Below are 22,555 nucleotides of genomic sequence, written 5' to 3'. Positions count from 1 at the left end.
GTAATTCAATTTTGAATTAAAATTAAAATTTAAGTACCTTTCAAAAACTGGTCATATCATATGTAACATTATTTGCATATAGACTTTTAGAAACGCACACATAAATAAATAAATAATGGTTAACTCGCAATTATTAACAAATGACAAGAGCTAAACGTACCTCTCCCGTGTCTTAAAAGCGTACAAACTCCATCATTCAAATTTCCCCAAATTTCGATCTCTCCGCCAAACCCAATCCTTCTTTTCAAACGTTTCTCTTTCTTGTGACTCTCAGCTAACTCCCCATCTTTCTGTATGATATATTATGAACTCATTTAATTATTCGATTCTAATCACATCCTCACTCCGGATCATCACTTTTAAGAACCCTACTTTTTATATATTACTGCCCATCTGATTTTTCTATTTTTCGCCTATTGCACATGGCCACCTCCGCCTTCAAGTCCACCACCAAGAGGACGCCCCTTGCGACTTCACAAAGCTCCGCCACCGATGACTCCTCTTCATTAACCAATCGGAGTTCCGCGGCTCACCGTCGTTCCAGAAGCCTCAGTCGATTCTCGCGGCGACTGCCGGGCCAAGACTTCTTTCCGGATGAGGCTCCCAAAGGGAGGTTTGTGAATACTGTAAGAGGATCGGGATTCCCTGAGATCAGCCTTGATGACCTCGCGGTTGAGTTTTTTGACTCTTCTGGTGATAGAGGAAGGTCGTCTGCTAGAAACGATAACGTCAGACCTAATGACAGTAGAGTTGGTGGTGGTGGTGGAGGGACTGCTAGACGAGGGAGGTCGGTGTCCAGACAGGGGGCGAAGGGCACTGGTGGTAATTTTTCAGGTGGAGGAAGTAATAATAATGCGAGGAGGAGAAGGTCGGTGTCTGTGGTTCGTTATCAGATTAGCGATTCTGAGGTAACCTCTTCTTGCTCTCTTAATGTTCACAATATTTGTGTTATTCATAAAAGGATTTAGCTTCTGTTTGATTAATTTGATGAATGATAATCATGTGTCTAGGTGCTAAATATTTGATATTGCTTTACCTTTAGTAAATATATTCGGAGAAATTAATCGAACATTGACGAACTGGCACATTGCATTCATGCTGTGCCTTGAAATGACCAGTTTTGGGAAATTATCAAGTTTATTTAATCAATACTTGGCATATATCAGTTGTATTATTGTGGCCGTATTTGAAACCAAATTTCATAAATTTATCAAGTTTGAAAATATCAAATTTTATTTTTTATTTTTTATATATTGTATTATCTTGGCTCATTTGGAACCACATGTCATAAAGTTATGAAGTAAATTCTGGGTTCTCTTTCCGAGTAAATTGATTAGTATCCAGAATCTTTGATGCACAGAAAGCCAAGATTTTCACTGGCATTTTGGATGAAGTTACAAATAAATTTGTTAGTGTACTTGATTGGATGTACCATGATGAAATTTTTAGCTATTGTCAAATTATTATTGATTAGTGTTAAATGAGAATGAAAGAGACAAACTACTGAAAGCACTGGATGAGATTGAATGTGACAATATTTGGAATTTTTGCCTGCATATCTATGAATGTCCTTGTCCTGTATGAATAGCTTTTAAGCCCTTAAACATCACTTGAATTTTCACTTAACATGTACATTGTTTAATGGACAGGAAATTTTAAGTTATTCTCTAATTATGTTTCGAGGGTTGTGCATGTCCAATGTGAAATTATTGTCATCATCACGTCTCATTATTTTGAAGGATCCTTTGTTTTCCTCGTAGCATTCATTGCTTTGTGGTCAGCTTGACCTTTTGACTCTTTTTAATTGGAAACCCTTACATTAACTTTATATCTATAACTCTTTGATGATAGCAGCTAGATTTTTCCAGGCTAGTTGTAGTGAACCAGTGAAAATATTTTGGTTGTTTGATCTCTTTGCATTTCTTCTTCTTGTATTATGGCAGAGTGATCTGGACCATTCTCAGAGTTCAAGCAACCGTGGTAGTCTGAAGAGTAACATCAGTGTAAACAGTCAGATGCCCTCATCGCATAGGTCCACTGCTTCAAATCATAGACCCATGCTTAGAAGATCTGTTAGCCAAAGAGATTTAAAGTACCATGATGGCTATTCTGTAAGTGTCATTTATCCTTTCTGTAAGATTTTATTGTAACTTTGTTTATTATTGAACATCTGAGGAACATTTAATTAGGGGTTTCCTATAAAAATGACTAAGAGACAGGCCTAGTCCAATGTTTTGATTGAATTTGCTATACCTTGAGCATTTTAAGAAGATCTCTTTTTAATTGTTGAAAGCTTTTTTGTAAAATAAGATTTCATAACTGAATCAAATTTAAAATTCCAATGGACCTTCCAGAGCCAATCTTCGGCCCTAACTGATGATGAAAGGAGGGATGCTCAATGCAATAAAAATGGAATCGAGAAGATAATACAAGCAGTTTATGCGCAGAATAAGGTTAGATTTATAGTGTAGAAAATAAATATTTTGCAATGAGTATGACCTCAGTTCAATCTATGTGCTTTGTCACTTATGCCTATGGTATCCTTCAGGTAGAGCATCCAACTGGGGATGATTCGAATAGTGGATTGTATGATGCAATGAGGAAAGAACTTAGACATGCTGTGGAAGAGATTAGGATGGAAATTGAACAAGTCTGCACTCTGAACCTGCTTTCTATCATCAGTATGTTGCATTCTCTGTTTTGTCTGCTAAAATGATCAGGATTCTTTGCTTCCTGTGCAGGCAGCGGTCAAAACAAAAACCTCCCCTTTACCAAATGATAATGGTTTGCAGTCCAAAAATTTTGATGCTCTTCAGTCTGTTTCTACAGTCAGAAGGAATTATGCAACAAAATTAGAACAGGTATTAAATTCAATCTGCCATGACTAATCTTGTAGCATCAATCTTTTTGACATGTTAGTGAATGAGAATTATCTCTTGTCAAAGTTGTTGATTTATAATTATCTTTTCCAATGCTGTTTAGACTTTAATAACACTGAAAATAAGCTCATGTTAGAGGTTCTTTATCACCTGCTATTTAAAGAACCCTCTTTGGCTTCCAGTTTTTCTGCTCTTATGTTGGTGCTATGATGGAATGTATCTTTCAGAATCTGTAAACTAAAACTAGCATCTGCTATTTCTTTTACTCATAATTTGAAAAGAAATTTTTAAATTGGTTTTTCAACAAGCATTTATGCATGTTATGATTCATCTTTGATATTTTAGGTTGTCTTTATTATCTATAATATGAGTGTGCCAAGCAACATATTGATGTAGTTTTTCTTTTCTGGGAAGTTTTATGAAATAAATTTTCTTATTTGACATTCTGCCTTTCATGAAGCACCTTTGATTGGTGATTGATCTTATTTTTTAAACTGCAGTCAGAGAAGCGTAAACAAGATCTATTAGCTGAAATTTTGCTGGAGGAGCAACGTAGTAGGGAGCTTTCTAAGATTGTCCAGGAATTGCTTCCTGAATCAAAGAATTCTGTTGTTGAAAAACCAATACGAGCCAGAAAGGTACCCTTTACCTTTTTGCTCTTTGCCAGATTTTCAGGATAGGTAAATGACTTTTTCCTTTGACTTTGTAATTTTCCAGAGGAGTAATGACAGCAATAGGATGTCTAAGCGATTGACTGAGGAGGCAGAGAAATATATTGAGGACTTCATTTCAAACGTTGAAGATACGGATATTTCATCTATAGATGGAGAAAGGAGTGATACCAGTTCAACTCTTGGAGGAGTAACAAAGACAGAAACTTTTCAGAGTCCAGCAATATTTAAGCCTCTTCCTGTTCAAATGGACGGGGTTGTATTGCCTTGGTTGCAGTGGGAAACTACTAATGATGCTTCTACTCAGTCTTGCAAGACCAAGACACAACCTCAATCAACTCCAAAAACTAAATTTTGGGATTCGTCTCAGGTAATTGTTGACCAGATGATTGCAATGTATTTCAAATGGTAGTAATATTTATCAAGTAACTCTGTCATGGATTTTCTTTTTATCTCTCTCTTACTGTTTTCAACGAATCTAGGAACCTACCTCTGCACAAGACTTAAGTTATCATTCTGCTAGCAGCCATGGGAGTTGGAGCCCTGGAATTATTGATGGCTATTCAATGAAGTTTGGAGAAGATAAAGGGATTCAAAACCAAAAAACAAGGTCGTGTATTGATGTGGAGGAGTATCTTAAATTTCAAAAAGATGAAGATCTTCTCTTTGAAATGTTGAGGCAACAACAGAGAATTAGTTCAGGCGGTCTTCTACTTTGTAACCAAATGTTTCTCTAGCAACCATATATTTTTTCAAATTTGGTTTCCGAATCCACAAATTACTGTATCACTCTGTATAGATAGTTAGATTTTAGTGTTTCTCAAGTTCAAGTAGCTGTCTGACTTTTACAGGAGTGCCTCTTTAATCCTTCATCAGCTGCATCTTATGCTAACTGCTGCCCGTTTTTCTCGAGCATAGCAATGGCCTAATTCTTCCGTCACAGACTAGTCTGCGTACTTCTTGTTTTTTTTTAAGAGTATATTAAACCAAAATGAGATAGGTTACAAAGTAACATGAATACAACGAAAGACAACAGAGGCACAAAGGCCCAGAGCACGCAGGTTTGAGCAAGACACAACCGCCCGAAGGAGCACAAAAGCTCGAAACCAAAATCAAACAAGGCACGGACGCCCAAAAATGAGCATGCAGACTCAAACCCAAAGCTTAGAAAAGGTACAAACTTCTAAAGGAGCACCTAAAGGAAAGGAAAGAAATAATCTGCCGTATCTTTTTAATTAATTGAAAATAATAAGATAAGTGAATTAATTTGTCTAATTAATACAAAATTTGATACCAAACTTTGATAAGTAGATACTGTTTTTCTGTCAAAGTGATTCTTATAATTTAAGATATAATTGGGAAAAAGATAAATAAAATATTACCTCTTTAAAATTATTATTTAGTTAAACAAAGGATATATTTCTTATTTTGGGATTTCTCCTACTTCGTATAACAGTCAATAGTTGTTAACTCCCAAAAAAAAGTTACCAGAAATTTCTCCTGGAAAAAGGAAATAATCTTTTTTGTTTTGATTTATCAAATCGGCGTCGGTTCATAAATATAGAGATTTGAATGAGAATCGGTTGCTGTTGATCAATACTTGGGGCACATCCGACGGTTGAATTCCAATGAACTTTGACTGAATACATTCGATCTTCCAAACTAATAGGAATTTTGATTCGAAAAAATCTCTACTCAAGTATCATGCACTTTTATATATCTATATATACGCCGTATTTCCGCAAAAGAGATAATATATATATATCTTTGAAAATCTCACTCAGTTAGTGTGATACTTTCAGTTTGAGTTTGAAGTCGACAATGGAAGATACTGAGAAACCAGTGTCAGCCTCAGAGAATGTGAAAGATCTAAACGATTGGCTTCCCGTCACCAAGTCTAGGAATGCAAAATGGTGGTATTCTGCTTTCCACAATGTCACGGCCATGGTTGGTGCCGGTNTTGGGAAAAAGATAAATAAAATATTACCTCTTTAAAATTAATATTTAGTTAAACAAAGGATATATTTCTTATTTTGGGATTTCTCCTACTTCGTATAACAGTCAATAGTTGTTAACTCCCAAAAAAAAGTTACCAGAAATTTCTCCTGGAAAAAGGAAATAATCTTTTTTGTTTTGATTTATCAAATCGGCGTCGGTTCATAAATATAGAGATTTGAATGAGAATCGGTTGCTGTTGATCAATACTTGGGGCACATCCGACGGTTGAATTCCAATCAACTTTGACCGAATACATTCGATCTTCCAAACTAATAGGAATTTTGATTCGAAAAAATCTCTACTCAAGTATCATGCACTTTTATATATCTATATATACGCCGTATTTCCGCAAAAGAGATAATATATATATATCTTTGAAAATCTCACTCAGTTAGTGTGATACTTTCAGTTTGAGTTTGAAGTCGACAATGGAAGATACTGAGAAACCAGCGTCAGCCTCAGAGAATGTGAAAGATCTAAACGCTTGGCTTCCCATCACCAAGTCTAGGAATGCAAAATGGTGGTATTCTGCTTTCCACAATGTCACGGCCATGGTTGGTGCCGGTGTCTTGGGCCACCCTTTTGCTCTCTCTCAACTCGGATGGTAAATGGTTACCTTTTTCTCCTTGGCCAGATCATATTTGTTTCTGGTTTAAATTCCATTGGTTTAAGTGATTGTTGTATCAGTAATAAGCTTACACCTTATCACAAGTCACAACACTCTCTCACATCATGACATGGCACATCATCTGTCACATTATTAAAAAGCCACTCAATTTCCCCTCAAACTATAAAAAAAATTTTAGAAAAAAAAAACCCAAAATTTCAGTTCCCTCTAAATCTAATCTCTCTCCCAAAAGAAAATCATTTGAGTTAAACTCTCTTCTTCTCATAAATTAGAAACCTCTCTCAAAGTTGCCCTACAATCAATCTTCCACCACTGTCATGTGCAACTCCTCTTCCTAAAATAAATTTCTCTCCAATACACTTATCTTGATGAGCTGAGCCTCATTATTCTAGGAAGAGCCAATAAGTTGAAGAAATCTTGAGAAGATATTCAGAGAAAGTTGAAAATGGAAATCCAAGAGAGTCATCACAGCTGGCACGAATCGTGGTCGGAGATAGACATCAATCTTGGAAGCAATAGAGTCGGATACAGTGGACCTCTAAGCGGTCCGATAACATCCAACAGAAAGAAGACCCACTGTTACGGCAAGAAGACAACAATCATTCATGACTCCTCGTCTTCCACCACTGTGGGCTGCAAGGATTTGTAGATATATGGCCAAGACTGATAGGTCCCAATCAAAGCTATAAGAAAATTGTTTAGAGAAGATAGTATTCTACTTAGGGTGAGAATAGAACACAAGAATTTTAATTGGAATTAGTTGTTTTATTGATGACTATAAAAGAGTTTAAATACAAATGGAAATTAACAACTACTCCTAATTCTTAGATCACATCTCTAAGAAATAGGACACTAACAGGTAATGACAACAAAGTCGAAAATTATTCAAAATTAAATAATAACTACTTGACCTATTCTTAAGCAAGTAGACCAGTGGACATGATCAACAACTTAGACCAAGTCTTTGGTAACAAGAATCTTCCATGCATTCCATGCATGACAGCTTTTAGTCAAAATACTTTGGGTTCTTCATGGGCACTCTTTGGGATCTTCTTGGCATATCAATACCCTCGCCTTTGGCTGGAACCTTGTCCTCAAGGTTCATATTTAAAAACTTGTCTTTTATTTCTTGTTTGTTTTCCCACGTAGCATCATCTACTGGAAGGCTTTTCCATTTGACCAAGCTTTCTTTGACAATTTTAGACCCTTTCTTGACCCAACGGGTGTCTAATATTGCCTCCGATTCCATAATCAAATCACCATCTTCAGCCATTGGAGGTAACTCAGTACTAGCAGCAATTGTGTCACCTAATTTCTTCTTTAGAAGGGACACGTGAAAGACCGGGTGAATGCGAGAACCTTGGGTTAGCTTGAGCTGGTAGGCCACCTTTCCAATTTTTTCTGCAATCTGATATGGCCCATAGAACCTGCTTGCAAGCTTTTGATAGGCTCTTTTAAACACAGATTGCTGGCAGTAGGGATGAAGCTTCAGAAACACAAAGTCCCCCACTTGATAGTCAATGTCTCGGCATTTGGAATCTGCTTGCTGCTTCATTTGATTGTTTTTGGCATGTAAATTTTCCTTAAGCTTCCATAGCAAGGCATCGCGAGAAGCTAAGCTTTGGTCGACTTCATTTATTGGACAATAACCTTCATGGTAATGTGGAATTGTTGGTAGGGGCCTTCCATACAGAGCTTGGAAGGGAGTCATTCTTGTAGATGCATGGTAAGTAGTGTTGTACCAAAACTCAGCCCATGGAAGGAACGAATGCCACTTACGGGGTTGTTGGTAAGCAAAGCACCGAAGATATTATTCAATACAACGGTTGGCCACTTCCGTTTGTCCATCTGTTTGCGGATGGTAGGCGGAGCTCATCTTCAATTTTGTGCCCGACATTTTGAAGAACTCCCGCCAAAAACGACTGATGAACACCGGGTCTCGATCGCTTATGATGGACTGAGGCATGCCATGAAGCTTCACCACTCCTTCAATGAATTTTTCAGCCACCACTTTTGTTGTATACAGATGAGAGAGAGCCAAAAAATGTGCTGATTTGCTCAACCTGTCAACCACAACAAGAATTGAATTTTTACCATTTGAAGGTGGAAGGCCTTTGATGAAGTCCATAGTGACATCATCCCAAACTTGACAAGGAATTGGAAGTGGCTGTAGAAGTCCGACAGGTGACAAAGTCTCATTTTTAGTTCGTTGGCACACTTCACAAGAGGCAACATAATGCTTCACTACTTGGTGCATGGATGGCCAATAGAATTGTTGTGCTAGCCTTTTGTAGGTGCACAATACACCCGAATGCCCCCCCATTGGAGAATCATGGAATTCTTGCAAGAGTTGTTGGATGATGGTGGAATGAGGAGGTACCACCACTCGATTTTTGTAACAAACCAACCTGTTGGGCCAGCTGTAAGGAATGCCTGGGTTTTCAGTTGCTTGTTTGCTGATTTTTTTCATGTAAGGATTGTCAGCAGCTTTAGCTTTGATTGTATCCCATAATTGAGTTTGAGACACAAACAAGGCATCAAGACTAGGACTACCCGCCACCCTCGATAGTGCGTTAGCGACATTGTTCTCTCGGCCAGTCTTATATTGGATCTCAAAATCGTAGCCAGGTAGTTTAGTCACCCACTTTTGTTGCTCAGGTGTTGCTATGCGTTGCTCCAACAAGTACTTGAGGCTGCGTTGATCAGTTTGGATGTAAAATTTTCGGCCTAGCAAATATGGTCTCCATGTTTGAATTGCGTGAATGATTGCTAACATTTCTTTTGCATAAACAGACCATGAGCGTTTAGTGGTGCCCAAGGCTCGACTTATGAATTCAATAGGCCTTCCTTGTTGAGTCAAAACTGCCCCTATGCCGTCCCCGGAAGCATCCAATTCAATGATAAATGCTTCATTGAAATTTGGCATTGCAAGTATTGGTGTAGTAGTCATGGCCTTTTTGAGTTCCTGGAAAGCATTTTCTGCTTCATCTGGCCATCCAAAATGTCCCTTTTTTAGGAGGTTGGTGAGAGGACATGCTATGATGCCATAGTTGCAAACAAATTTCCGGTAATAACCTATAAGTCCTAAAAATCCACGCAACTCAGGGACATTAGTAGGCCTAGGCCAATTCAGCATAGTTTTAATTTTTCCTTGATCCACCTTAACTCCTTGAGGAGTTACAATATGCCTTAAGTATTCTAATTCTTGTAGACTGAAGGCACATTTGCTGAAATTGACAAAAAATTGATGTTGCCTTAATATTTCAAAAGCTTTTCGAACATGTTCAAGATGCATGGTCCAATTGGGGTTATAAATTAAAATGTCATCAAAGAAAACTAGTATAAATTTGCGGAGGTAAAGGTGAAATATTGAATTCATAATTGCTTGAAAGGTAGATGAAGCATTATAGAGACCAAAGGGCATAACTAAATATTCATAATGACCATTATGAGTACGAAAGGTAGTTTTATGAATGTCTGTAGGGTGCAATCGTACCTGGTGGTATCCCGGCCATAAGTCAAGTTTAGTGAAATAAGTAGCTCCATGGAGCTCATGAAGCATGTCATCAACTATAGGAATTGGAAATCTATCTTTGATGGTTACCGCATTAAGTGCTCTATAGTCAGTGCAAAAATGCCAGGAACCATCTTTCTTTTTTACTAACAAAATAGGCGATGAAAAAGGACTAGTACTAGATCATATAAGCCCCAATTTTAACATATCATGAAATTGTTTTTCAATTTCAGCTTTTTGAAAATAGGCATACCTGTATGGTCTCACATTAATGGGCTTGGTTCCTTCTTTCAAATTGATGTGATGATCTACTTCTCTTGTAGGAGGGAGGTGCGTCGGCTCTTGGAACAAGTCTTCAAATATCTCCAATAATTGTTTCATTTCAGGATTGATATCCTGTGATGTAGGATCAGCTGTGGATTGAAGACAAATAGCAAACATGGAGCTTCCTTGCCATATATCTTTGGAAATAGCTTTCATTGATGCAAGTTGAATTGATTGTGTATCAATCCCTTGCAATTTTTGAGTTTGGTTGCTCCACTGGAATTCCATTGTTAATTGCTTCCGATTACATGCCATCGTTCCCAATTGTTCCAACCAATGGACACCTAAGACCAAATCCAGCCCAATTAAAGGTAAAGCATATAGAGTGAGGACAAAAGGAATACCTTGGAGTAGAACTTGCACATTTTCGAATCTTCCTTGACATTTTAATGGTCTTCCATTCGCCACTTTGACATTAAAAGATTTGGTTGGGACTACTGGTAATTGCAACACATTGGCCACCTTTTCACTAATAAAATTATGAGTAGACCCACTATCAATTAGAACAACCAACTCATAAGGTCCAATCTTTGCCATTACCCGTATTGTTTTATAGGTTGTCCATTCTGAGAGTGCATGAAGTGATATCTCAGGCTGTGATTCCATTGAGCCTTCAGTTTCTTCATCATTTGAATATTCATTGTTGCCCTGTAACAATAGAAGTTATGGCCCTTTACACCTATGACCAAGTGTAAATTTTTCATCACAATTAAAGCATTGCCCTTGCGCCCTTCTCTTCTGCATCTCGTCCCAAGTGAGCCTTTTCATAGGCGAAGTTGTTTTGAATTTTGTTGGAGAAAAGGAGTCAGCAATGGGTCAATTAAAAGGTTGTGTAGCTTTCCTTTGGCGAATCAGCTGCTTATCTCTCATCCGTTCAAGGCTAATAGCTTTTTTCAATGATTTCGGCTTGAACATTCTTATGCCATCCACTATTTCAGGTTTGAGGCCTCCTATGAATGTCCCTATCAAAGCTTTTTGTGTCCAACCTTGTACCCGATTTCCTAGCCGTTCGAACTCCTTTTGATAATCACGTAAGGAGCCCACCTGTTTAACCTTTGACAAAACTTCATCAAAGTCCTCACATTCGGTAGGACCAAATCTTGCCCAAAGTTCTTCTTGAAAAATTTCCCATGTCACCTCCTTGCCTTCTTCCTTATAAGATCTTCTCAACCATTGCCACCATTGATTAGCCTCGCCTTCCAAATGGAAAGATGCCAAGGACACTTTTTGTGATTCAAGGGTGCCTTGATACTCAAAAAATTGATCACTCATGTGAACCATTCGGTGGGGTCATCTCCAGAAAATCAAGGAAACTCCAATTTGGCTAATTTGGAAGAAAACAATTGTCGTCCTCCTTCAGCGTTGTCTCGAGATTCTTCTCTTGGTTTGCGAGAATGCCCATTATGAGAGTTTGCATGAAGTTTAGAATTGTTGCTGGTAGATGTAGCTTGGTTGGAGAGTAGGATTTCGGATATTTTGCTGATGGCGTCTTCTAATTGGTGTAACTTATCAGATACACCCATCTCTATTCGGCTAAGGTTATTTTGGAGTCCTCTAAGTCCCGCCTCTAAATTCTCAATCCTTTCCTTATTTGTTGCCATAATAACCGTGCTCTGATAGGTCCCAATCAAAGCTATAAGAAAATTGTTTAGTGAAGATAGTATTCTACTTAGGGTGAGAATAGACCACAAGAATTTTAATTGGAATTAGTTGTTTTATTGATGACTATAAGAGAGTTTAAATACAAATGGAAATTAACAACTATTCCTAATTCTTAGATCACATCTCTAAGAAATAGGACACTAACAGGTAATGACAACAAAGCAACCGAAAATTATTCAAAATTAAATAATAAATACTTGACCTATTCTTAAGCAAGCAGATCAGTGGACATGGTCAACAACTTAGACCAAGTCTTTGGCAACAAGAATCTTCCATGCATGACAGCTCTTAGTCAAAATACTTTGGGTTCTTCATGGGCACTCTTTGGGATCTTCTTGGCGTATCAAAGACCCACTGTTATGGCTTGGAAAATAATTGCTTGTTATGCAGCATTTGAGGCTACCCTTCAGCTTCTTCTGCTTGGAAAAATGGTTGAGGGCCCAATATCTCCTGTTGGGAACCGACCTATTTACAAGGTTTCTATTACTTGATATCTTCTTCTCCAGAATGCCTTAATATATAGTTGTTCGCTGATAATGAAGAGACTGGCGTTGTCACATACGAAGCAGAGTCACCCGACAAAGGGGCTTTTCTTGTTGCTGATAGGGAGTTTGGTTTTGAGTTTTGTAAAAGAACTCAATCCAGTGTGTTTATCCGTGAAATATATCATTCTTCAGGATAGCCAACTCAAAGGTGAGGATATAAATGAATAATTTTCTGTGTGGAGCTTTTTTTCTAATTTTTTATTTCACTTGAATTTTTAGTGCCGTAGCATCTTAATTTCTTTTAGGAATCTTGTAGAGAGTAAAAAATTCTCAATTTGTTGGATTTGACTAGCAAAAGAAAGCGGATGAGCGTAATTGTTCGGGATGAGGATGGGCAGATTATTCTCTTCTGCAAAGGTGTTGACAGGTTATCCTCACAACTTTTTTTAGATTTGGCTTCCGTTAGAGGCCTTGAATGTGTATATGACTTCCATCTACTGTTTGGGGGCTGTTACTGGTTTCATTTGAGTTTTATAAATGGCAAATGGTCAATATTAGCTATAATTTTTGAACTTTTTCAATCATCTCGTTGTATCCCACCATGCATGAGTTCTTTGCTTGGAATATGCAGCATTATTTTTGATCGGCTATCAAAGAATGGAAGAATGTATGAGGAAGTTACTACTAGGCACTTGAATGAATATGGAGAAGCTGGGTTGCGTACATTGGCACTTGCTTACAGAAAGCTCGACAAGTCTGAGTATACATCTTGGAACCATGAGTTTCTAAAAGCAACTCAATATAAATCAGCGAATATCAACAAGTGCTATTGGTTTATACTTTTATTGTGTTTATTTTCAGGTTCGGCATATTCAATCCCACAATTGTTTATGATCATTTGGGAGAAATATTTTCAGCACTTATTTTTGGAAGCCTCATTTTTGTGTTTTCTTATACATTAAAGTGGGGTTTTAAATTTAAGCTTGTTGTAATACATTTGTGTGTGGTTTGTGTGGCTAGTGAGAGGGATTGGCAGTTGGGGGGTGTTTTTGATGCTGGGGTGGTTGGCTTGGAGGTTGGTTTTATGGGAAGAGGTGAGGGCTACATTGAGGCAGCTGGTGCTGGGGTCTTTGTACTTTGCTATAGACTCATTTTCTCCCTTATTGTTGCAATTTTTTTTACCAGTAAGGGGCTTTTCTTGCTGCATTTTTGCTGTTGGCTGTCCATTCTTGCTACTGTGTTGTTGCTTGGATGTTGTTGCTATGGTTTGTAGCGTGGGGCTATGGCTGATTCACTTCTCCAGTTCATTTTTTGCTGCTGTTTTATGGGCAGTATTATGCTCTTGCTCCAGGTGTTTTTTGGGGTCTTGTGTTGTGGCTACTGCTATTCTCTTGGCTGTGTAAAGACTTTTTTGGTTTTCCATCCCTAGATGGTTTCTTTTGGCTATTTAAGGGGTGTGTAAAAGGTGTACATTCTGGCTCCTTTGCTTTCTATTGTTAGGCGACGTCCCTTGCTTGTTTAGGGTCGTGCTCAGAGTATAGGAAGATGGTTGAGAAATTGTAAAAACTTCCTTTTGTTTTCTTGTATTAAGCAGAGAATAAAAAATGTATCTTTGTTGATTGTACTATATTATGTTTTGTGGTTTGATTTGTAATAAACAAAAGCACTTAGTAACTTGTCATAAATTTATGCAGATTTTTTAACTCAGGACAGTAAGTGATCATTCATAGGAGAGTTAGAGATGATTCAAAACAAGTGTTATAAACTTTAAATGATGCATTCATAATCTCTTATTTCCACCCTAATAAGACTTCAATTACTTGCTAGATTTTTTTGTCATGAAACTTAAAATAAAAAGTACATCCAAGAGAAAAATTCATCCAATAATGAAATAAAACCTCAATGTTGCATTATAAAAACTTGTACACAACATACATTACAACATATATTATAAAAACGTGTACACAACATGCATTACATCAGTAAGAAAATAAAGTGAAGAGCTGGTTGTTTTGATCAGTATCAGTACTCTCCTTTGATCATTTGCAACAAGCAAAAACCCAATCCAGCCACTAAAAACTTCAGCAGCAGCTCATGAAAAGTGAAGCGAAACAGGCCAAACCAAGCTGCTGCTTGTAGCCATGGGACACATCACCCAAAAAAAAAAAAAACAAAAAAAAAAAAAAAAAAAAAAGCCTCCCAACAAGGATTACCTCAACTCATAGACAATTTCATGATGAGGGTCCTTGAATATCTGAACCGTTAGCTTATCAACCACATCCCCCTGTAAAAACACAACATAAGAAGAGAAGACTGATATTAATATTAAGTTACACCAGGACACAACTCAAGAACCTTGTTTTATTTAGAATAATACCACACTTAAATTTTTTTTATACAAACTATTGTATAAAAAATTGATGTAACACAACTAAAATGGAAGAGTGAAATACACAAATTAACTCAATTAATAAGTAGCACTTTAATCTATATGCAAACGGTTGTAGATAGCATTACTTTTGTATATTTACCAAACTACTAGGCTTTATTAACTAGAAACTAATGAAACTAATTTTCCTTTTTAAGCCACCAATCCAAGACTTCAACGAAGCCAAATCTTCAAAAAAACCAGACAAACAAAACAAGCAGTTGCAGCAAGCAAAAACCCAATCCAGCCACTAAAAACTTCAGCAGCAGCTCACGAAAAGTGAAGGGAAACAGGCCAAACCAAGTTGCTGCCAGTAGCCATGGGACACATCACCCACTACAGCAGAAAAAAAAGCCAATCTCCCAACAAGGATTACCCCAACTCATAGCAACCCTCAACCCCTCCACCTGCTTGTACCCTTTCCAGCCCCAACCACACCAAAAAGAAAAGCTAAAAACAATACCACTTAAAGTAAAAGAACAATTAAAAAATCATGCTTAAAGTGACCACCCCCAACCACAACAACTGCATTGCTAAACCATACTTCATATGCAAAGTGAAAAAACATAGAGAGTACTCAAAGTTATATATGAATGAAGGGTATTTGATTTAGCTACTTCTTGCTGAATGCTGCAGTAAGGAACAACAATTTGCTTCTTCAGTTCCCTTGGAACAAGCAATCAATCTTCTTGCAGCAGAAATATATGCACTATAGACCAGAAAATAAACCTATGAAATATTGCATTGGAATCTTCCTTTTACCAACAAAAGAGAAAAAAAAAATGTAAATATGTATTACTAAGTATCCTAAATCATTCCAAAGTTGCAGTTCTAATTCCCCTAAGAAGGCACACACTCGGGCTTAAAATCATATAAACAACGCCTAACCTTACGGGTGCAATGTTTCGGAACCCAACAAGTGGGAAATAATCACTTTATAGGTGCGACACTGCTTTTCCAATTATGACCCCAGATTGGGACCTTATTATAGCAAGTGATATTTCATTGTGTAAGTATTTACTTTTTTTGCTTCTGCATAACTATCATGTGTACTCTGGACAAAGCTTAAACTAATTTTCTTATCAATATAGTACTGTGCCCATCATATTCAAACTATTCTTTTGAATTCCTGAGTTTCATTGTTTAATTTCTCTCCTGAAAATGCATCAACGTGTTTCTTTTTTATGGCTGCTTGTAGATGTAAAACAGTACCCAAACTTGATAAAATCTCTTTCCTTTCTACTCAAATCTTACAAGCCAAAAAATAACAAAGCATACCTTCTCACGACGAATGAGCAGAATGATGGTACCGTGCTAACTGCTTCTTTTTTCTAATTTTATTTCCAAGAAATTAGAAACTGATTGATCATTGTGCTACTTCTTCCTCATCTTTAAAGGAAAATTGGAGAGAGATTTTAGTGTTTGTATTTGGGAGAAACTGAGATTTGATTTAGGGTTTGTTTTAGGTACATTGAGAGTTGAAATTTTGGAGAAACTGAGATCGATTTGGGATTTGTTTTAGGTAAATTGATAATTGGAATTTTTGGCTTTGAGAGAGATTTCTAATTTAGGGGAAGAAGAGAGTTCGATTCAAATGATTTTTTTTTGGGAGAGAGATTAGATTTAGGGGGAACTGAAATTTTGAGTTTTTTTTTAATTTTTTTTTTTATAATTTGGGGGAAATTGCGTGGTTTTTTTGATGATGTGGCAGATGACCACGTCATGATGTGAGAGAGTGATGTGAGAAGGTGGTGTAAGCCTAGTATTACTGTGTTTGTATTGTGTGAATTTTGTAACATTTTAGGGGTCCTGGTTTGACCCTTATGGTTTTATCATGGGTCGTCACTCTATACACGCTATGGAAAATGGTTCAAATGCATGAGATGGTGCCGGGAAGAAGACTGGATCGGTGCCATGAGTTGGGATAGGCAGCTTTTGGAGAAAAGCTTGGGCTTTGGATAGTGGTTCCCAACAAATGATGGTTCAAGTGGCTATTAATATAGTGTACATGATTACCAGTAGAAAATGTTTGAAGAAGTTTCATGATACCATTTGCCCTGGCTGCAAAGATATCAAAACCACCTACTTCATTATGATGTTTGCCTCCGTCCAGTTCGTTCTGTCTCACTTCCTCAGCTTCAATTGCCTAAGAAATCAGGGCTGACGCAAGCTTACATTAGTAAGGACCAATCAAAGTTCAGAAAGACTTTGTGACGCTCAAGCGCTGCCACATCGTCCAAGGACGAAAGGAGTAAGGCTGTCATCAATTTGCAGGTAAAGATTTGGTTTATGAGTGGTTGGGATATCTCCCAAACCCTACCCTACGTAATTTAAGGATATCTCCTGTATAATCAGCCAATGGGATACGGCACCTGTCTGCTTACTTACTATAAATACAGGGATCCCCACTCATTTTTAGGATTCTGATAACAAAAACACCCACTCTCCCTCTTTGTATTTCTACTCTCTAATCGCTATATGCGACCTGATTGTAATCTCTCATTTATAAAAAGGTAGTGAACGTAAGATTTGCTTTGAGCATCTGAACCATTTTAAAAATCATCTCCCATTTATTCATTTCATTTTCCATTCACGTGTAATTTCTTAGTCAGCTTAGCACTTTGCACATGCGAATAATTGGTGTAAAAAATCAAGTATCAACAAATTCCATCATTGGTGTCTCTGTAGCCACTGCTGTCATGTCTTTGAGGTAATTTTTTCTTCTTTTTGGGTAGTACAATCTCAATGCAATTGTTTAATCATCTTACCAAGGCGGTCAATATCGCTTCATCATTTGAAATTAATGTCGTTGAATTGCAGTAGGCTTTCTAAACTGCACCTAATATAACAAATTTCTAGTAGTGATAGAATTGAACAAGTGCTGAAAGTGTCGATGTTTTTCGCGGTTACTCAGCCATTTCTTGGATAGCTTGTATCCATAAAGGGGTTCAACCAGATGTGGATTATGGTTCGAGGTTTGCAACCACAAGTGGGAAGGTGTTTGGCTTCTTTAGTGCTATAGGCGATGTGTCATTCGCCTTTGCCCGGCAAAATGTTTTATTGCCGATCCAAGCTTCAATTCCTTCTACACCTGAGAAACCATCTAATAAACCAATGTGGAAGGGCGCCCTTATTACGTATATAGTTGTTTCCTTATGCTACTTTCCCGTTGCTATGTTCGGCTACTGGGCATTCGGAAACAAAGTTGAGGACAACGTCCTTTTATCCCTAGAAAAACCTCATTGGTTAATCGTTGCTGCTAACATGTTCGTTGTTATTCATGTTGTCATCAGAAGGTATCAGGTTTAATTAATCTTAGCTGAAATAATATTATTTTAACATGGTCTCTCTTTTGCCTTTAATTAATCACATACATCCATTTCTTGTAGGTTTTCGCAATTCCATTCTTTTTACGTAATGGAATCATTTCTAGTGCAGAAGATACATTTCCAGCCCACTAAACGTCTTCGCTTCATAACAAGAAATATATATGTTGGTAAGAGTCGTTGAATTTAATTAACAGTATTCATTGAATGTAATTAACAATAATAATAATGTTGTTTAATGTTGTTTGCAGCACTTACAATGTTCCTTGGAATGACATTCCCTTTCTTTGGGCCGCTTTCTCGGCTTTCGCTCCAACACCATATTTTGTAGGGGGAACTACATAACATTTTAGTATTCATTAATAAAACCTGCCTACGAGTACCAGATATTTAATATTATCCAATCTGATAATTGTATTTCAGCTGCCATGCTTCATTTGGTTAATCGTCTACAAACCAAAAAGGTTAAGCTTAATCTGGTTTACAAATTGGGTATGTTCAATGTTGATCATCTTTCCATTTTGATGTTATATATTTTTGGTTAAGCATGATAATTATCTAATTGTTGTGTATGATTTTTCCACCAAGCTCAGTGAGTTACGAGGTATTAGCTCGACCCAGAATCAATCCGACTCTACCAGTTGTCCGACCCAACATAAGCTCATCGACATATAGATCGACATATAGCTCGACCCATCACAAGCTAGTCACAAACAATCCGAATGATCATTCAATTGATTCCCAGATAACTTCAGATTCTAGATATTATTGGAATGATAAGATTAACAGTCATCTCTGCGCAATCACAGTGCCTAATCACGAGAGTATCAGAGTTGCATTTCAAATCAATTGTAATCCCTTTATTTTTTGTTCTTTCCTTTGCACAAACATTGTATAAAAACTTCCTCAAATGATGAAAAAGGGGTTAAAATTTTTTCATAGAACTATTATTGTAAGCTCTCACAGTAAATACAAGAATAGTGGACGTAGGCTCAAGAGCTTACCTTGCCGAACCACTTTAAAATCTCATGGTCACTTACTCTATTGCATTTATTATTCATCCATTGCTGATTATTCGTAATCATGCCCACATTCGTTCCGATTCTAGCAAGGTCAATTGGATCTCTTTAGTTGGTGCAAATTTTCGTATCAACATTTTGGCGCTAGAAGGAGGGCCTCCGCCAACATTTCAGAAATTCCGGCGAATAGCCATAGCAACCTACTCAATCCAGGCTCGCAATGGTGCATACCAGATCAAAGACCACCACCAGAAACCACAAAAATGTGGAAACCACACATCAGGAGGTGCAACAGGACGCCGTTGGACGTCGACCACCTGTGCCGCCAACTCAGCACATCATAAATAACTAGGGGGTAGGAACGTCAAACCCAAAAATGGACAGATAGTGGAGATGACCAGAACAATGGTTGCACAGATGGTGCAACAAAACATGGCTAAGTTGAGAAATCAATAACCAACTACCCAGAACCTTGACTAGCCACGCTTCGCCAATGCCTCCCCAACAGGTATGAATTTAGTAGGTGGCCAGTTTGGTTCATCGGCACCAAGAGGCAACTGATACCTCCGACATCACAAACTACACTCCGCTTACGAGCGTGAGTCCCGCGGGCAAACTAAACTCGGGAGGCGGCTAGGGAAGCAACCACTAGGTGAAAGCGAAGGCAACAGTCACCCTCGAGATGCTCGATTGTATCCCCAGTGTCAGTATGCCGATATTAACCCACGCCCAAGACTAGTTTGATCCTCCAAAGCTCGCGAGACAAGCCATGCATGCCAATCTGGCAATGACCGATGTTCCAATTATAACCAACGTCGCGAGCAACGCATCGACGAGCATGATAACACCTATCAGCCTAGCCATCATGACTCAACGTTGCACATCAATATGCATAATGGGAGGGCTTTGCAAGCCACGGACTTGCAAACACACTTGCTTAAAGTAAGGCTGAATAGAGCCAACCAGGGCAACCACAATGAAGATTTAGATCACGTGCAAAAAATGCTCGATAATCTAAGAACTCGCCAGAACGGTGTGGTGGAAGAAATGGTGAGTTCTCCCTTCACAAAAGAGGTTTACCAGACCCCACTTCCACAGGGATTCAAGGTGCTAGAAAGTAAGTTCGACGGGAAAGGAGACCCCAGAGATCAACTTCATAATTTCAATGACCTGATGGAGTTACACTAGGTTTATAACCTAGCGAAATGTCGCTGCTTCGCGGTCACGTTGGTAGGAGATGCCAAGAGGTGGTACAAGAAACTCAAGGCGAACTCCATCAATTCTTGGCAACAATTCTCCTTGGTTACTTGCAGTAGTTTCAAGCGAGGAGACAGTTCGCAATGCCGCTCAACTACTTAAGTAACATTCATTAGGAGAGAGATGAAACATTGACCTTGTATTTAACGAGGTTCCAGAACGAGCAAGTAAAGGTTACGAATGGGCCCGAAGAATCCATCAGAACTTTGCTAATTGCAGGCATCAGGCCAAACACAGAGCTGTGGAAAGAGCTCTAGAGTGAAGATCACGTGAGTCTGGCCCAGTTTTACCAAATGGATGCAAAAAACCAGTGAGTAGAAAGCTTGCAGGCAATATTGGCCAGAAGCTCGATGCTGGGAGCCCTAAACAGGTGATAAGATCGCCCATCAGATAAGCATGGGGGCCAAGACCGTAATGATAGGGACCGCAATAGGTCCCAAAAAAACAAAGAACAGATAACTGCAGGGACAAGTAACCCTTCCTATGGTATGCAGAATATATCTCCCTCACGTGAGACATAGCTTACATCTATGAAGTCTCCCATAAGACAAAAAGATTGTCCGCTTCAAAAAGGATGAGGGGGGCTCCAGATAAAAGAGATCGACAAAAATATTGCCGGTACGACCGGGACATTGGGCATAACACCAACGAGTGTAAGGCTTTAAAAGATGTCATCGATGACCTGATACGAAGGGGCCACCTAAAGGAATTCGTCAAGGAGGCACTAGCGAGCAAAGGTGATAGTCAGCAAAACAATCAGGTCCAGAACCAAGTCTAACAGGCCTCAGCAAATGCCAGGAATGAGGTCCTACTAGGTATGATCTAGGGGGGCCCGACATAGCGAACAGCTCAAGGCGCGCCCGCGAACAATATGTTTGTGAGGCCAGAACAGATTCGATCCCCTAGATAATGAGTTGTGAACAGAAGCCGCCCAAACAGCCTAGGCAAGAGAGCGAGGTAATATGATTCATAGTTGAGGAATACGAAGAATCCCCTCGCCATAATCATGATGCGATTGTAATCACAGTCAGAATCGGCAATGCCAAAGTACAGAGAGTGATGGTCGATAATGGGAGTGCGACGAACATCATTTTCTTGGAAGCTTTTTGAAGAATAAGGTTCACAGAGAGAGACTTGAGGGCGTGCCCTTCGCCGCTCTATGGATTTACTAGGGACAGCCTAGTTCCCAAAGGGATGATCGAACTCCCTGTGACTCTGAGGGCAGAGCCCAAGATCAGGACGATAATGGCTGAATTCTTAGTGGTAGACTGCTCAACCACATACAATGTCATCCTCAGAAGACCGATCTTGGATGACTTGAGCGCAGTCACATCAATGCTCTGCCAAGCAATGAGGTTTTCGACTCCTGGGGGAGTCGCGACGATCAAGAGCTACAGAAAAGAATCTCGAGATTTTACAACCGAGTCATACACGTAGCATAAAAATGGCCGCTCTCAAGAACAATGGTTATCACAGAATCTGAGCCAAACCCTGGGCCTCTCGAGGATACCATTGATCCTCGAATGCATAGAGAGGAGCCCACAGTAGGGCCGATGGAAGAGCTATGAGAAATATGTGTCAGTGAGGAATATCTAACTCGCGTACTAAAAGTCGACAGCAGCCTGAATGGCCAACAACCTAGCAGGGTTTTTGAAGACAAATCTCGACATTTTTGCATAGGTGCATATGGATATGGTGGGGATCAACCTCGAGGTAATGTGTCATAGGCTGAACATCGACCCAAAAGCTTGACCGATAAGATAGAAAAGAAGGTCTGTGGATGCAGAACGCTCAAGGATGAAGTTGACAAACTCTTGAACATCAACTTCATCAAAGAAGTGAAGTACCCAGATTGGCTCGCCAACCCACTCCTAGTTAAGAAGTCGAATGGCAAGTGATGGACTTACTTCGACTTCACAGATCTAAATAAAGCTTGTCCAAAAGATAGCTTTCCGCTACCACGGATCGACCAACTTGTAGATGCGACAACTAGAAACGTACTACTTAGCTTCATGGATGCATACTCGGGATATAACCAAATCTCTATGAACTAGCCCGATAAATAGCGTACCTCCTTTATTACTGACCATGAGATTTATTGTTACTGGGTTATGTCATTTGATCTCAAAAATGTTGGGGCGACTTACCAGCGCTTGGTGAACAAGATGTTCGTCGATCAAATCGACAAGACTATGGAGGTATACATTGATGACATGCTCGTCAAGTCAAAGATCACCGAAAGTTACATTGAGTATCTGGGGAAAATGTTTGACATCCTTAGAAGGTATTGAATGAAGCTCAATCCCTTAAAATGTGCTTTTGGAGTGAGCTCAGGAAAATTTTTGGGCTTCCTCATAAGCCAAC

The 22,555-nt window shown here is 38.6% G+C and overlaps 1 protein-coding gene and 1 pseudogene across 1 annotated transcript; both read left to right on the top strand.

The window, feature by feature from the left end:
- On the top strand, positions 1–4,383 carry LOC116130221 (serine-rich adhesin for platelets). Its single transcript, XM_031415959.1, has 8 exons — positions 1–908; positions 1,944–2,111; positions 2,355–2,453; positions 2,549–2,650; positions 2,742–2,861; positions 3,380–3,517; positions 3,597–3,920; positions 4,033–4,383. The coding sequence occupies exons 1-8, from the start codon at positions 423–425 to the stop codon at positions 4,285–4,287; spliced, it is 1,692 nt and encodes a 563-aa protein (XP_031271819.1). The 5' UTR covers positions 1–422; the 3' UTR covers positions 4,288–4,383.
- Positions 4,384–4,567: 184 nt separating this feature from the next.
- LOC116130203 overlaps positions 4,568–22,555 on the top strand; it is a 30,252-nt pseudogene continuing 12,264 nt past the window's right edge.

This window comes from Pistacia vera, unplaced genomic scaffold, assembly GCF_008641045.1.
Source record: "Pistacia vera cultivar Batoury unplaced genomic scaffold, PisVer_v2 Contig218, whole genome shotgun sequence".
NCBI lineage: Eukaryota > Viridiplantae > Streptophyta > Magnoliopsida > Sapindales > Anacardiaceae > Pistacia > Pistacia vera.
This window is presented reverse-complemented; position numbering and strand designations above follow the sequence as displayed.

Coding starts and splice junctions, on each gene's coding strand:
- LOC116130221 (XM_031415959.1), top strand. CDS start 423: ATGGCCACCTCCGCCTTCAAGTCCACCACCAAGAGGACGCCCCTTGCG. Junction 2,651..2,741: donor TTAGGATGGAAATTGAACAA/GTCTGCACTCTG, acceptor CTTCCTGTGCAG/GCAGCGGTCAAAACAAAAAC. Junction 2,862..3,379: donor ATGCAACAAAATTAGAACAG/GTATTAAATTCA, acceptor TTTAAACTGCAG/TCAGAGAAGCGTAAACAAGA.